Source organism: Notamacropus eugenii, chromosome 6 (assembly GCF_028372415.1).
Source record: "Notamacropus eugenii isolate mMacEug1 chromosome 6, mMacEug1.pri_v2, whole genome shotgun sequence".
NCBI classification, from domain to species: Eukaryota; Metazoa; Chordata; class Mammalia; order Diprotodontia; family Macropodidae; genus Notamacropus; species Notamacropus eugenii.
Window position 1 is genome coordinate 34,147,561 of NC_092877.1, and position 16,290 is coordinate 34,163,850.

Genomic DNA, 16,290 nt, shown 5'->3' on the forward strand with positions numbered 1-16,290 from the left:
ACATACACATACTTGCAATATGTATGTGTATGTGTGTGTGTGTATGTATGTGTGTGTGTGTAATATTTTGACCCTCCAGGTACTTGAAGTCCACAAGCAATAACTCATTATACTCCCCAGCTCTATCAGACCACACCAGCAGGCATAAAGGCACGGTACTCTCACCCATACATTCATGTTGACCCCACTTCCATGTCCCTTCTTTCCAAATAAGCCTTGGGAATTCTTGCATCTCAGGGTTTGGGTGACAACATTTAATTTGTTACTTGTCTGGTCACAAGTAGGTTTTTGCTGCAGGTAATTGCTGCAGGACAGGGGCCCCGGGGAAGTCACTGGCTTTAAATTACAATTAACCAAGGCTGAGTAGTATTGTCTGAAGCCTTTCTTTGGCATCCAAGAGCTCAGACCAACACAACTAACTATTCCTCAGGAGGCTGCTGATAGGGGCTTACATCTGATGTGTGAGCAGGAAAAGCTGCCCTTCAATCATGACTGCCTTTCTGTATATACAGGATCCTGGAATTGATATTGGTGACATTTCTACAAGGAAAGCCCTGAGGAAAAAACTTCAGTGTAAGACATTCCGATGGTACCTTGTCAGTGTGTACCCAGAAATGAGGATGTACTCAGACATCATTGCATATGGGGTGGTAAGACTGTTTCTTTTCCTAAGTCTTTAAGATATAATTGGGTTATTTTTTTTTAAAAAAGGAAATAATTGGATGCTTCTTTAAAGGCAGAGACAGCGAGAATGGTGGGAAGAGTGGAATGACTCCTAATAAGGAATCAGAACTTAGATTGAAGTTCCAACTCAGACACTTACCATCTGTGTGACTTGAGTCTAGACTAATCTTTGGGACTATTTAACCTGTGCTAACCTAGCTAACCTCTTGAGCCTCAGTTTCCTCATCTGTGAAGTAAGGTTAGAAGATCTAATTTTTCTAAATCCATAAGGCAAGAAAAATAGAGCTTGTACAATGACAAGTTTTCTTTCAAAGTAAATTTTTTGACTCAGTTGATGCTCCTGTCCTTCTGATATTGCAACAGGACCAGCTCACTCTCTGTGGCTCTTTGTGGTTCTTGGCCACTTTGCCTATGTGACCTCATTTAACATAAACAACATACCTATGAGATAGGGAGTTTAATATTGCCATTATTTTACTATGGAGGAATGAAGACTTGGAGACATGAAATGATTCTCTTTTGTTGGAACATATGCTCTTTGGGGTCAGGGATTGTCTTACTAGTTTTCTTTCTGCCCCAAAGGACCTGGGTCAGTGTATGACAATCTATCATCAATTCATCGACAAGTTTCCACTATGTGCTAGGCACTTGCTAGGCATTGAGGGTACAAAGAGAATGAAGCAATCCCTTCTCTTGGGGAGCTCAGCATGAATAAATAATCATTCACTGATGGACTCGAGATGGCACAGCAGGTCAGAGGCAGGCTGGGATTCACTCTTTCCAGGACAGTGATCTTTGCAGGCCAGTTTTTGTCTAGGAGTTGTCTACAGCTCAGGCCATATTTGCAGGACAAGGTTGCCTACATCTCCAGTTGACATTTCCAGATTGCTTTTCTCTAGATTTCCCTTCTCCAAATAAACATTATGCCTCTTTTTGTTAAAAAAAAAAATCCAAAAAAGTGCATGGCTGGCACAAACACTCCCAGGCTGGCCATGCAGTCTGGAATGCAAACAAAATCTATGAATAAGCAGGCTTTAAATCTGATCATTCTAGGTAAAGTGAGACCAATGATAGTAAACACGATGGATACAGGACTAAGCAGGCAATTTCCTAGCCTAGCATCAGCACCCCCATCATGGATTCATTATGTTAATTTGCAAGCAAACTGGAAGGTGCCCACTGCAGCATGGGGGCCCAGGCCTGGACCACTGACTGAGGCAGTGCTGGGGACACAGGAGCAGCAGAGCTGGTGACCTCATGGGAACAGAGCCCAAGACTCAGCATCCACACTGATGATTGGGAAGGGCAGGCTGGACCTAGTTTTAGATCGCAGCTTTGCTCTTGACATTCTACACAATCTTGAACTGGTCACTTCCCCCATATGACTCTAAAATGGGGGTTATTAATCTAGCATAAACTTGAGAGAGAGAGAGAGGCAGAGAGAGAGGGAGAGGGAGAGAAAGAGAGAGAATTAGGAGGTAGGTCTTCTTTGACTCAAAATCTAACACTTGGCCCACTATGTGACAGTGCCCTCTGCACTGCCTCTCAGAGCTAGAAGGAGAATCTCCCCTAGACACACCCAACCAATGTTTTTCTACATTGTACCTAAAGATCACCAACCATAGGGAACTCACTACCTCCTAAGGCAGCCCATTCCACACTTTGGGATAAAACCAATTGTTAGGAAGTTTGTTTTTTTTTCTTACATGGAGCCTAATTCTAGCTCTCTGTAACTTTTTGTCTTAGTTCCAACCCCTGGGGCCAAGAAGAAAAAATTGAACCCCTCTTCCATATGACCACCCTTCACATATGGAGGATGGTTGACATATTCTCCCTAAGTCTTCTTTTTGGAAATCTCATATCATCTCCTTGAAGCTCATGAGGGGTCAAGCACAGATTTCACCCTTGTCTATAGACTAATGGAAAGGAATGGGACAGTGTGGAAAAACAGAGAATCAGACTCAGCTTAGTCCCAGCTTCTCCCCTTTATAGCTGTGTGACCTTGGGAAAATGATTGGACTTCTCTTGACATTATCTTTCTCCCATGTTAAATAGGGTGAAAAATATAGACGATATCTACGTCACAGAGTTGCTTCAAGCATAATTATGACTGTAAAGCAGTATATCAGTGTGAGCTATTATTATTAGAAAGATTATCTAGCAGGGGTGGTGGTGGTGGACAGCAATCCCAGCTAATGACAAATTACATGTTTCTATAATTATGAATTATTTGTTACACATGCCCATTAACGCAATGAGGATTAGGCAAATGGTTTAAGTAATAGCTTAATGATAGAGGAATATTTTTCTTCGATGATTATGCTCCTCCCACCCTAAGGGAGTTACGATGATTAGTTTTCCATATTTGCTCTGTGTATTGGAGGTGGGGTTGCTGTAAATCTATGGAGGGAAAGAAGCCCAAGGTGGGAGAATCTGTCCCTGCCTTCCTTCCCATGTGTGGTCAGAGAAACAGACCAGTGTAGTCTGTCTCTCCTCCCAGGAATAATCTATCTTTGCTCAACAGAAAGTACTGGCAGGATGCACCCCTGCTCCACTCCCCCAAGTAAGGGCCATATTTATTGGATGACAGGAGAATCATTACTCTCTGGGATTCAGTGCTTGCACAGGTCATGAGCAATGGATCAGCCCAAGTGGCCCCAAAGTGAAATTTAGGAGGGAGAGTAAAAGGATGCAAGGACAGGGGAGGGCAGGAGGGATTCAGGAAGTGAAAGGTGCATCAGTCAGTCAAGCATTCAATGAGAATTTATTAAGTACCTACTATGTGCCAAGCACTTTCCTGGAGAACTACATCTTGAGAATCTCTGGAAGGAACAACTATATGCCCCAAGGAGACATAAGAATGAATGAATGAAAATAAATGAAGAAGCATTTATTGAGCAATTATTATGGGCCAAGCACTATGGTAAACACTGGCAATCCAAAAAGAAACAGTAAGACCAGATCATGCTCTTGAGGAAGCTCATAATCTAACTGGGGAGATAACACACAAAAATCTGTAGAGCAGTTGGATAGCACAATAGATAGAGCACCAGCCCTAGAGTCAGAAGGACCTGAGTTCAAACCCAGCCTCAGACACTTACCAGCTGTGTAAGTCACTTTATCCTGTTTGCCTCAGTTTCCTCATCTATAAAATGAGCTGGAAAAGGAAATGGCTAATGACTTCAGTATCTCTGCCAAGAAAATCCCAATTGGGATCACGAAGAGTTAGACACAACTGAAAAATAACTGAACAACCAAGATAGAAGTGCCAGAAAGTATTAAGGGTAAAGTGCTAAAAGAGGAGACAAAGCCCAGGAGTCCTTAAGGGATAAGGCGGGGAGGCAGCTAGGTGGTGCAGTGGGTGGAATATCAGCCCTGGAGTCCAGGAGAACCTGAGTTCATATTTGGACTCAGATACTTACTAGTTGTGTGACCCTTGGCAATTCACTTAACTGAGAGACAGAGAGACAGAGACAAAGAGACAGAGAGAGAATGAAAATGATGGGAGGTTGAGAGGGTGTGGCTGCTGAGGAGTAGAAAGAGCATGAATTGTGTGGTCAGAGGACCTGGGTTCAAGTCTTGGTTCCACCACTTACTACCTATGTGACCTTGAACAAATAAATGACTTCATTTCACTGGGCTTATCTCCCATCTAGAACTGGGCCAGATGGCCTCTAAATCTATAACTGGAGCTGGGAAGCATTTTCATAAGCAGTTCTGAGTCCAAGGCAGCCCCTGCTCCCATCCCAGGGCCCCATGGCTTCACATTCACTTAGGCAGAGGCAGTAGAGAGTTTTACCTCCCAGGCTCACTTTGTAGGCCATATCAGAGGTAATGTGTCATAAGGGAAAAAGCCCTGCATTTGGGGTCACAAAATCTGGGTTGGAATGCCATCCATGCTAGTGATTAGCTGTGATTATGTGGGCAAGTCCTTACTCCTCTCTGGGCTGCGGTTTATTCTTCTGTAAAATGAGGGGTGTGATCAGATCGCATCTACTGCGATTTCTATTTCCAAATTCTGTGATTTTATGAATCACACATCAGGCTATTTTCTTTTCTTCAGAGTCGTGCAACCTTGACCACTAAACTTCAGTCTGCAGCTTACCAAGTCTTGATTTTATCCTTCAAACAACTGTTTGCCAAATGCCCAGGCTCACTGGTTTCCATAGCATTTGGGGACCTTATGGTTTTATTGTGGAAAATGAAAGTCGTCTCCATGGAATACTTGCTTTTCTTGGCATAATCCTTTCCTTTTTTACCCCTTTCTTTCCCTCTTACATGTCTTTTCTCTCTGTGTCCCAGCTGCAGAATTCTCTGAAGAGTGACTTATGTCTTGATCAAGGACCAGACACAGAAAATGTTCCCATCATGTATTTGTGCCATGGCATGACCCCACAGGTAAGTCACATGGATGACCTCAGAGATGGATGGTCATTGCTGTTGCTGCTCAGGATATGGTGCTTGGTACAGGAAAGGAATGTAGACTGGAAGGAGGGGAGGTCAAGGCAATGAGCTAGGATGTCTTGCCTTGCCAGCAAAGAAAGTCTGAGTGGAAACAGCCAGCATCAGGCCTCCACTCTTTAGCTGCCTACTGGGAATCAGGGGACATCCAGGGGAATGAAAAGGAAGGCAATGGCAGGGTTTTGTCAAAAAAAAATCTGGAAGTCATCAAGACTCTGGGAGCAAGGGGATATCTGAGGACCAAAGTTCTTTCCTTCCTCTCTGAGATCTGGTAAGCAGTGCAGGCAGCATTATATAAGGTTCTTAACCTTTTTTTTTGTTTTTTAAACAAACTCATAATTCCATTGTTATAGAGATCTTGCAATTGTAAAGAAGTTCTCTCCAGATACAGAACTGTACCTTTTCTTCAACTATGATCTTAGAGAGTTGCCTAGTCATCGAGACGTAAATGACTTGCCCAGGGTCATACAGCCAGTATATGTCAGAAGCAGCATCTGAATCCATGTCTTTCTGATTCCAAAGCCTACTCTCTCCATTACAGAACATTGTGTCTATTTTATTTTATTATATCTAGCTCTGACTCAAATGTACACATTTTGTATTTACTTATCTTTGCATATATTGTTTCCCCTGGTGGAATGGAAGCCTCTTGAGGACATTTCATTTTGTCAGTATCTCCAGTGACTAACACTGTTTGGCCACATGGAGTGTGTACACTCCACAAATACTTGCTGAATTCCTGAACTGAATGAACAGAATGGTGAGGAGCCGGACTTGGGATTCTTCAGGAATCACAGTTGGAGACAAGGACTTGATATTGCAGCAGAGAAAGCTCCTACTCCCATCGAAATGAAGTCTTGAACACCCAAAGCCCCTTGGGCCATCTCCCTCAAAGAGAGTCCTAGCACAGTCTGATGTTATCAGTGGGGCCTCTGGGGAAAATGCCAAGTACACCACTCAGCAAATGTTTTCCATGCAGCTACAATACTCAGTGCCCGACGCTGTTCTCAGGCCTTTGTGTATCTATTTAGAACAACTTTAAGGCATTGGTAACTAACCTCTGAATCCTGGAATCCCTGGAGCCCTAGGGAGATGGGATGTCCTGGGGGAGTTATGAATAGGAACACTGCCGAATGGAAATCCAGGAGTCAGACAAAGCTGGAATCAGCCCCCCACTCTGCTCCTTACTAACTGTATATGATCCAATGAGATGATATTTGGAAAACACAGCACAGTGCCTGGCACATTGTGCCACCTAGCTGCTGGGTGGGAGGGAGCCACTGATAGAGTAAGAACATGTTCAGCTCTTCAGGTCTTAATGTCCCCAACAAGAATCAGTGAAGCAATGGTACACGGGAAAGATCTTTGACTTTGGAGTCAGAAAACTTAGGTTCAAGTCTGGACTATATTACTTACCATCTGGGCAACTTTGGGTGAGTCACTTAAACTCTTTGGGCCTCAGTTTCCCCATCTGTAAAATGAAGGGGTTGGACTAGACAATTTCTAAGGTCACTTCTAGCTCTAATTCTATGCATCTATAATCAGGGTTGGTTAGTAAAGACAGTGAGCTAGCCCTGAGATGGACCAGAGGTTCACACCATGTCTCACACCTGCATAGCATCCTCTCCAGGGATAGAGACGTGAAGGACTGCTAGAAGCAGATAAGCATGAATGCTGTCGGAGGTGGAAGCCCCCACTTCCTCATCTTCTCCCACTCCAAGTCCTCCTGGGAGCTTGCGCTACTTCATTTAGTCTTCACATGCTTGATAATTTGAGGCACATGTCTTCCCTCACGGTTCTTTTCCTTTCCTCAGGAGTGGGCAATTGGAAATTTCAGGAGGTAAAGACTTCACTGAATTTCTATGATTTGTGTAATTCGATCTCCAAGGAGGCTCAGTTTCAGCAAGAAATAATTCTTCTCATCCTTTTAAGATGGTGGCAAATCTCTATTATTCTCTTTTCCTAGATGTTTGATTTTACATGTCTGAAGGTTTTCTCAGGTTGAAAGGATATTTATTTTTTTCTGTCTTCTATTTATTTCTCACCCCTTTGTTGAACAAAATGAAATGTATATATATATACACGTATACATACATATATATATAAAATCTTATTTGAATTTCAAAGCAATCCTATGAGAAAGGTCCTATAAGTATTCTTTATACTCTACAGATAAGGAAATTAAGATAAAAAAATTAAGTGACTTTCTTATGCTCATACACACTAAGAAGTATCAGAGCTGGACTAGAACTTGGGGCTCTTGAATCCCAGAATAGTGCTTTTCCTACTTTCCTTCTAGATTTTCATTGGAAAAGCTTCAAAGATACTACTCATTCATGCCTTTCCCAAGGTGATTCCATCCATTTTTCTTCCAGATACAATGATCCTTGGATTTATAACTCTAGTCTGGGTATCTCTTTACCTTTGATCTACTATCTGGGAAAGGGAAGGGACTGGAATAACTTTAATCATGGGGGAAGTTCATAGTTTGGATGAGATGCCAAGGGGTGTGCTGCTTGCTAAGATGTATCCTTGTTAACTCGGATGTTCGTGGTGTTGCAGGCTATCTGAAGCAATAGTTGACTTCTAAGAAAAGTCATATGATGGAGGGAAAGAGATAAGGAGGCAGGTATGAAGACTGGTATTAATTAGGCACAAAATTGGAAGAGGCCTTTTAGGTTTTCTAGTTTGACTAGGGTTGCACCACATTCAGCTTGGTACTGGTTTGCAAGAGCTGATTGTTACTTTTTCAGTACAAGCTTTAGACTTAAGATGGAAAAAAGGTAAATAATGCAGATTAAACTTAAACATATATCCTGCATACATGTTTTAGAGAGCTGGTTGTTAAATATTTGACACCAGTGAGCTTAATCTACACCTAAACAAGTCTCCCCTCTACAAAAAACAACCAATGGTCATCTAGCCTTTGCTTGAAGGCCTCCAGTGAAGGAGAACCCAAGTCTCCTTGAGGCAACCCACTCCATTTTAGATAGTTCTAATTGCTAAGGAGGCTTTCTTTAAATGGAAGCTATCCCTCCTCTGCAACTTCCACATTTGCTCTCTAGTTCTCCCCTCCCAGGTAAAGCAGATCAACTCTAAATCTCCTTGAAAATAACTATCTTTCAGGTGTTTGGAGATTACTTTCATGTTCCCCGTGTGAGGAGGGGGTCTTATCCTTTTTATGTCATAAACGTCTTTGGAAGTCTGGTAAAGCCTATGGACTCCTTCTCAGAATAACGTCTTTAAATGCATAAAATAAAATGCATAAGACTACAAAGGAAGCTAATTATATTGTAATTCAGTTGCTGTTTTTTAAAGTTCATAGATCCTGGGTTAAGAACTATTGCTCTAAGTCTTTTGTTCTCCAGACTAAACATTTGACATGATTAAATGGCCCTTCACCATCCTGGTTGCCCCCTTATGGAGGCCTTGCAGAGTATCAACATCCTTCCTAAAGTGTATTATCTAGGACTGAATATAATGTTCTAGATTGTATCTGACTAGGGTAAAATATGACAGGACCATCACCTACTTAGTTCTGAGAACTCTTCCTCTCATAATACAGTCTGTGATGAACTTGGAGTCTTTTTGGCTGCTGAATTAAGTTGTTGACTCATAATAAACTTGTAGTCCAATAAAATACTCAGCTATATTTCTTTTTTTTTTTTGAAAAGTGGCTGTCTTTTTATTTGTTTATTTATTATTTACTTTAAGTTTTCAACATTCATTTCCACAAAATTTTGAGTTCCAAATTTTCTCCCCATCTCTTCCCTACCCCCACCTCAAAACACCTTGCATTCTGATTGCTCCTTCTACCAATGTGCCCTTCCTTCTAACACCCCTCCCTTCACTTATCCCCATTTCTCCCTTGTCCTGTAGGGCAAGATAAATTTCTATACCCCATTACCTGTGTTTCTTATTTCCCAGTTGTACACAAAAACAGTTTTCAACATTTGTTCTTAAAACTTCCAGTTCCAACTTCTCTTCATTCTTTTCTCCCCACCTATACCCATTAAGGAGGCAAGCAATTCAATATAGGCTATATATGTGTGGTTTTGCAAATGACTTCCATAATAGTCATGTTGTGCAAGACTACATTTCCCTCCATCCTATCCCGCCCCCCATTTCTTCTATTCTCTCTTATGACTTTGTCCTTCCCCAAGAGTGTTTACTTCCAATTGCTCCCTCCTCCCATTTATCCTCCCTTCCATCATCCCACCCACCCTGCTTATCACCTTCTCCCCTACTTTCCTGTAGTGTAAGAGATTTTCCTATCAAATTGAGGGTGCATGTTATTCCTTCTTTGAGCTAAATGTGATAAGAGTAAACTTCACCTTTTCCCTCTCACCTCTCCCCTTTTCCCCTCCATTGGAAAAGCTTTTTCTTACCTCCTCTATAAGAGATAATTTGTCCCATTCCATTTTTTCCTTTCTCCTCCCAATATATTCCTCGCTCACCTCTTAATTTTATTTTTTTAGATATGATCCCTTCCTATTCAGCTCACCCTGTGCTCTGTGTGTGTGTGTGTGTGTGTGTGTGTGTGTGTGTGTGTGTGTGTGTGTGTAATCCCTCCAACTACTCAGATACTGAGAAAAGTTACAGTTCAACTTTAGGAAGTCCCTTGTGATTTCTATTTCCTGTTTACCTTTTTATACTTCTCTTGATTCTTGTGTTTAAAAGTCAAATATTCTTTTTCCCCTGAAGTATTATACTCAGTTTTGCTTGGCAGGTGATTCTTGGTTTTAATCCTAGTTCCTTTGATTTCTGGAATATCATATTCCAAGCCCTTCAGTCCCTTAATGTAGAAGCTGCTAGATCTTGTGTTATCCTGATTATATTTCCATAATACTCGAATTGTTCTTTCCAGCTGCTTGCAATATTTTCTCCTTGATCTGGGACCTCTGGAATTTGGCTACAGTATTCCTAGGAGTTTCTCTTTTTGGATCTCTTTCAGGAGGTGATTGGTGGATTCCTTCAATATTTTTTTTGACCTCTGGTTCTAGAATATCAGGGCAGTTTTCTTTCATACTTTCATGAAATATGATGTCTAGGCTCTTTTTTTGATCATGGCTTTCAGGTAGTTCCATAGTTTTTAAATTGTCTCTCCTGGATCTATTTTCCAGGTCATTTGTTTTTCCAATGAGATATTTCACATTATCTTCTATTTTTTCATTCTTTTGGTTTGGTTTTGTAATTTCTTGGTTTCTCATAAAGTCATTAGCTTCCATCTGTTCCATTCTAAATTTTAAAGAACTATTTTCTTCAGTGAGCTTTTGAACCTCCTTTTCCATTTGGCTAAGTCTGCTTTTTAAAGCATTCTTCTCCTCATTGGCCTTTTAGACTTCTTTTACCAATTGAATTAGCCTATTTTTAAAGGTGTTATTTTCTTCAGCATTTTTTGGGTCTCCTTTAGCATGCTTTTGACTTACTTTTCATGATTTTCTTGCATCACTCTCATTTCTCTTCCCAATTTTTCCTCCACCTCTCTTACTTGATTTTCAAAATACTTTTTGAGCTCTTCTATGGCATGGGACCATTGAATATTTATTTTGGAGGTTTTAGATGCAGAAGCCTTGACTTTTATGTCTTCCCCTGATGGTAAACATTATTCTTCCTCATCTGAAAGGATGAGAGAGAATACCTGTTCACCAAGAAAGTAACCTTTTATAGTCATTTTCCCCCTATTTTTGAACATTTTCCCAACCAGTTACTTGACTTTTAGTTCCTTTGTCAAGAGTAGGGTATACTCTAGGGACCAGTAAATTCTCAGTTCCTCCAAGGTGGCATAATCAAGGGAAAGGAGTTTACTCAGGGGCCTCCAGCTCTGCCATGCCTCAGGACCGTGCTCAGGGCTTAGGTTCATATCAGCTGCTCAGTTCCCCCAGGGGCTTTAAGCTGAGTCGCTCCAGCAGTGGACCCTGGCTGCTGCCGAGGTCACCACAGCCATGCTGCCCCGCACCCCCCACCCCTGCTGCTACTGCCTGGGGCCAGAGTTAGGGGAGGAACCTGCTCCCTTCTTGCTCTGGTTGAAAAAGCCCTCCCACTGGCCTTTGGTGCCTGTGGGTTAAGGGATCTGTGAACCACCGCTGCTGCCAGAAATTCTCTTCCTGAAGCCTGCTCTGGTCCTGCTCCTCTTAGTGCAGCATGGTGAAGACTAGGCTGGGCTCCACTCCATGTCTGGTGCAACAGACCTTTCCTGTTGCCCTTCCAGGTCACTCTGGGCTGAAAATCTCCCCACTCCGTTGTTCTGTGGCTCCTGCTGCTCTAGAATTTGTTGAGAGTCTTTCTTTCACAGTTATTTTATGGGCTGTGAGGGAAGAGCTAGAGTATGTATGTCTTTCTACTCCATCATCTTGACTCCACCCCTCAGCCATATTTCAAACAAACTTATAAATAGCCCCATTCATCTCCTATCTTCAATTTATAAAGACAATTTTTGTTAACCCATGTGGGGTCCAAAATTGTCCAATTTGCAAGGAAAACCACTGAGGCAAAGCTCCAAGTCAATAGCACTACATTAAGGGTTCATGGCCCCATCCAATAAAGTGGACCTCACATCTTCCTCATGATCTGGGATCCCTCCTTTCCCCAGGTCTCTACTTTTATAAGGCTTGATACCCAGACACTGCAAAGAGGCAAAGTAAAGTGCACCATTTCATTGGTTGATAAATCTTGATTTTGACCCTCCAGGTGGGCCAAAAATGACGCATCAGCATGGATGGTCACAATATGGGTGAGACAAGGGTCATCTCCATTTACTAAGTGGTCATAATATGGTCACCTGCTCATGAGACAAGAAAGTGGTCTGGAGGTACAAAAATAAGTTGGGGGACTTTTCATATCATTCAGGAGTTTCTCACCCACTCTGGACTTGGTCATCAGCATTCTTGTGGTTAGACAAGTAAACTTCATAAGTGGTAGTATGCAGTTCTGAGGTCTAATATACAAAAAACATTATCACTACCCCTGTGGGATCATATCAAACTGATTAGTACTGATTGGAATAAAATAGAATCCTAATTGATCATCTGTCACAGCCAAGTGTAAGACTTTACATTTATTCCTATTAAATTTCACTTTGTTGGATTCAACTCAGAATTCTCTCCTTGTAACTATTACCTTGATCATTCATTATGATCCTAGATTTCTGTCATCTTAAGGATATGATAAGCTTGATATTTATTTATTTATTTATTCAAGCGATTGATAAAAATATTAAACATCTTAGGGTCAAGCACAGATCTCCAAAGCACTCCACTGGAGACTTCTTTTCAAGCTAATATCCAATATTTATTAAACTTTGAGTCTGTTGGCTAAACTATTCTGTCTAGTCATTCAATCCCTCATTGTACCCCCCAAAATAATAATGTAACTTTCATCTATCTTGTTCACAAGAATAACACATGTTTTACTATAACACAGGTAAACTACATCTACACTATTCTTCTAATCTGCTTGGTTTGGGAAAGCTGTCAAGAAAGTCAATGGGATTAGTCTTCCAAGACCTCTTCTTGATGTCCTTTTCCACATGTTTGCTAACCATTCCTTTAATAATATATTCTAAAATTCTGTGGGGAAACTAATTCAAGACCACTGACCCATAGTTTACAGACTGTATCTCTTCTTTTTTTAAAAAAAAATGTGTCCTTATCTTACGAAGGCTAGAAGTGCAGCAACCATTCATGGGCCAGCCCAACCCCACTGTGGATAGACATAGAAGCTTTAACTTCTTCCACTTCTAACCTGGACCAATTCATGCCTCCTTAGGCAGCCTACTGTCTCCTTTCTTACAAGAGTTTAACATATTGGCTTTAGATTTAGTGTGTACACTCAATCAGCTTTAGTCCCCTTGCAGCTCTGAACTCCAAAACTCAAGAGATTCACCAGACTCAGCCTCCCTAATAACAGAGATTATAAGTACTTTCTATTTTCTGAAAATTGGAATATTTGGCCTTCTCCAATCCTATGGTTCCTCTCCCATTCTTCAGAATCTTTCCAAGAGCATTGGCCGAAGCTCATCAATCACATTTCTTGGGTTCTTTCAGTACCTAAGAATGTAATTCATCTGGACCTGATGACTGGAGCTCATCAAGAGGAGCTAGACATTCTATTTTTTTTAAAATTGTTGTTTTTCACTCTCATTATCCTCCTAGTTATCTTGGATATCAATTCCCCATTAGCCATTTTTGTTTTCTCTTTCCTGTTCAAAATTCCTTCTCCTAGGAAGAAAAAATAGAAGCAAAATAAGTGTTGAGCAGTTCTGCTTTCTCTCCATTATGTCCCATCTATTCTGAGCAATAGACCTATCCCTTCTTTCATCTTCTTTCCCCCTCCCCCTATAAACCTTTTAAAATCTCTCTTGTTATTCTTAGCTCTCATTGCTAGCCTCAGCTCATTCTGAGATTTAGCACTCTTGACAGTATTCTTACAGGACCATGCCAAGCTTTCATATTCATTCTGTCTCTGTTTGTTGCCCTTGATTCCATCTTTTGTACTTGGCTTTTAAAAATCTAAGTTTGTTGATGAATTCTCTGTGTTCCATGGTAGTCTCTTTAGACAACCACCTCTCCTTCCTCATCAGAATTATTTTCTTTGTGTCTTTAGAATTTCATTATTGAGAACTTTATAGGCTGATTTTCTTCAAAGAATTTTAGTCCATGGAATCCTATCCTTTTTCTGAGCCCTTTCAATGCTACTCTCCAAAAATATATCCCATCAGACAATGTCTGGCTTTCCTACCTTATCTGTCTTTTTAAGTTGGAGTGGTCACTTTTCCCCAAGGTTCCCATCACTTCTACCCACTCCCCCAAAGCAGTTTGTCATTATTGCTGAGAACTGTATATAGAACAGACATCCCCTTTTTTGGTGTGATGCCAAGCGAAGGAGGATCTTTTGCTGTTTTTGTTTTAGTATAATCCATCAGCTCTGAATCTTACCTTTATCAGCCAAGAGTAAAGTACAGAAACAAGAGTTTCTTTAACTAGAAACTGTATATGTATTTGTATTGTTAATTATTTAATGTGATTAAAGATCTTCCCCACCCATTAGTGGGCCTGGGAAGATTTGTAGGAAGGCCCACACCTATTGATAATGAGACTCTGGTTCTCAAGTGTTGTGATGCCCTCTGGCTCTAAAAAGTGTATAAAGACTCTGATGGTAAGGTTTTACTTTGGGGGCTTGGTTTTGGAAGAAGGTTTGTGTGCCAGATGAGACTCTGGGAAACTGTTAAACAGCCCCCTGGCTTTGAAAGATGTTGGCACTTCCTTCTCTGGTAACTATGGTCACACAATTGGATCTGTCTGTTGATCTGTCAGACATTTGGAAGCATGTCTGTTGATCTTTGATTTCTCTGTATTTTCTCTGAAGTTCAGGATGCTGACTTTTTCCCCTGAACTAAGTGAATGATATATGTACTTGATTAAAGTAGATTGTTGATTCCTCAAAAGTTGCCTTTCCTTTTGGAAATGCAAATCTAAGAACCTGTGGTAGCAGGCCCCCCTGTGTATGTTGGGGTACTTACACTTACAATTGGTTCCTCTAACTTTTGATAAATAGAATTATCATTAAAGCAACATCAAAATATTATTAGCTGCTTTGCCTTTGGCACAGAGAAAGAGAGAAAGATGGGGGAGGGGGGACTCTAGCAGAGGTATGCATAATTGAAGCCCCATATCACTACTGTATCCTCTGTACCAAATTTCTGATCTACTTCCCAAACTCCTTATCTGTCAGGTAGTCAAAAACAATCTCTTCTGTTTCTGCCCCATTACATTTCACACAAATATCGTCTACCATGTTTTCTGGATATCCTTACATGAGTTTAAACAGACGGGCTATTGACTCCTTTAGCTCATTCCATTCTTTTTGAATGAGATATAGACTTTAAGAGCCATATTCCAGTGATAAGTCTCATCCCACCAAGTCTCAGTGATATCTCAAGATCCTAGTGTTAGGATCACCATCTCACTTTGCCTGTTACCCAGCATCATGCATTTGTGTATCATGGGTTGTATTATGACTGATTCTTTCCTAAAACTGCATGTGTTATTAACTTGGAGGCATCCTCACTGATGTTCTCCTCACATTATAGCTACCTAATTTTCATGATCCCTAGCTTGATGAAAAGCAAAAGGTCATTTTCTCCTTCTCCTTTCCCTGTTCCCTATTACTACTCCCCTTGAGAATGTCCTGGATCTGTTTATAGATGGTTCCTCAATGATATCTGTTGGGATGGGTGGGTGGTTCTCACACTCTCAAAGAGAGGGGGTCAGGGTTTGTCTCTTCACTCTGAGTTAACTCTGCAGCTCATTTCTTATTCTGTTTTATAAAGGCTCTCATTTGCATTTCCTTTTAGAGTAGAATAAACAAGCAAGGCGAGGCTGGGCCTGGGATGACAGACTTGTCAGTTCCATGGGAGATGTATCACAGCCTGCACCCACCCAGGGAAGATTCTAATGACTGTATTCAGCCCCTCTGGATGTGGCCCGCTCACCTCTATGTGCTCAGCATGCTCATGATGGCCCTGACACTGCTGTCACTGCCCCACCATTCAGAACGCAGGCATTAGGCTCCCCATGTATCAGTAGCTTATCCAAACTTTGCATTTGGGTTTATAAAATGGGAGATTTGTGGTACTTGAAATACCTCAGAATTGGATACTTCTATATGTCAAGCAACACAGAGCAGAGAATGCCTTAGGCTTATGAAACAGGCTTCAGGCCTCTGTTTTATTCCTGGTTTTTCTTACTTGGAAAATAAGATTAACACTTCTCCAGTATTTTTCCATCCAGCAAACAAGATAGGAGAAGAGAGGAGTGGATTCACCCAATATGCATCCAATAAACATTTGTTACACATCTAGTATATGTCAGGCAAGAGAGAGACCTGAATTGCTTTGGGGAAATTGCAAAGCTCTTTTACTGCCCCCAAATTTCCAATGAAAGCAAAGGCCCATCTTTTCAATTCTAATATTTTACTGATGTTGCCATATGGTAACAAAATGTGAAACACCAGAGCCTTTGAAGAACTAGAGATGAGGATAACATTGACGACAAGGGAGAGATTTGTGGTGGTGCAAGCAGGTTATGCAGTATACAGTCAAAGTTGAAATCAAAGAAGAACCACCAGTAAATGGCATGGTTAAGA

The 16,290-nt window shown here is 41.2% G+C and overlaps 1 protein-coding gene across 5 annotated transcripts in view; it reads left to right on the plus strand.

Annotated features, from left to right (window-relative positions):
• The window catches only part of GALNT18 (polypeptide N-acetylgalactosaminyltransferase 18), a 512,574-nt gene that overhangs the window by 364,716 nt on the left and 131,568 nt on the right, over nt 1-16,290 (plus strand). For all 5 annotated transcript variants that reach the window (XM_072619429.1, XM_072619432.1, XM_072619433.1 and 2 more), the window contains exons 8-9: nt 513-650; nt 4,987-5,082. In XM_072619429.1, coding sequence (XP_072475530.1) covers nt 513-650; nt 4,987-5,082 — 234 coding nt within the window. The remainder of the gene's footprint in view (nt 1-512; nt 651-4,986; nt 5,083-16,290) is intronic.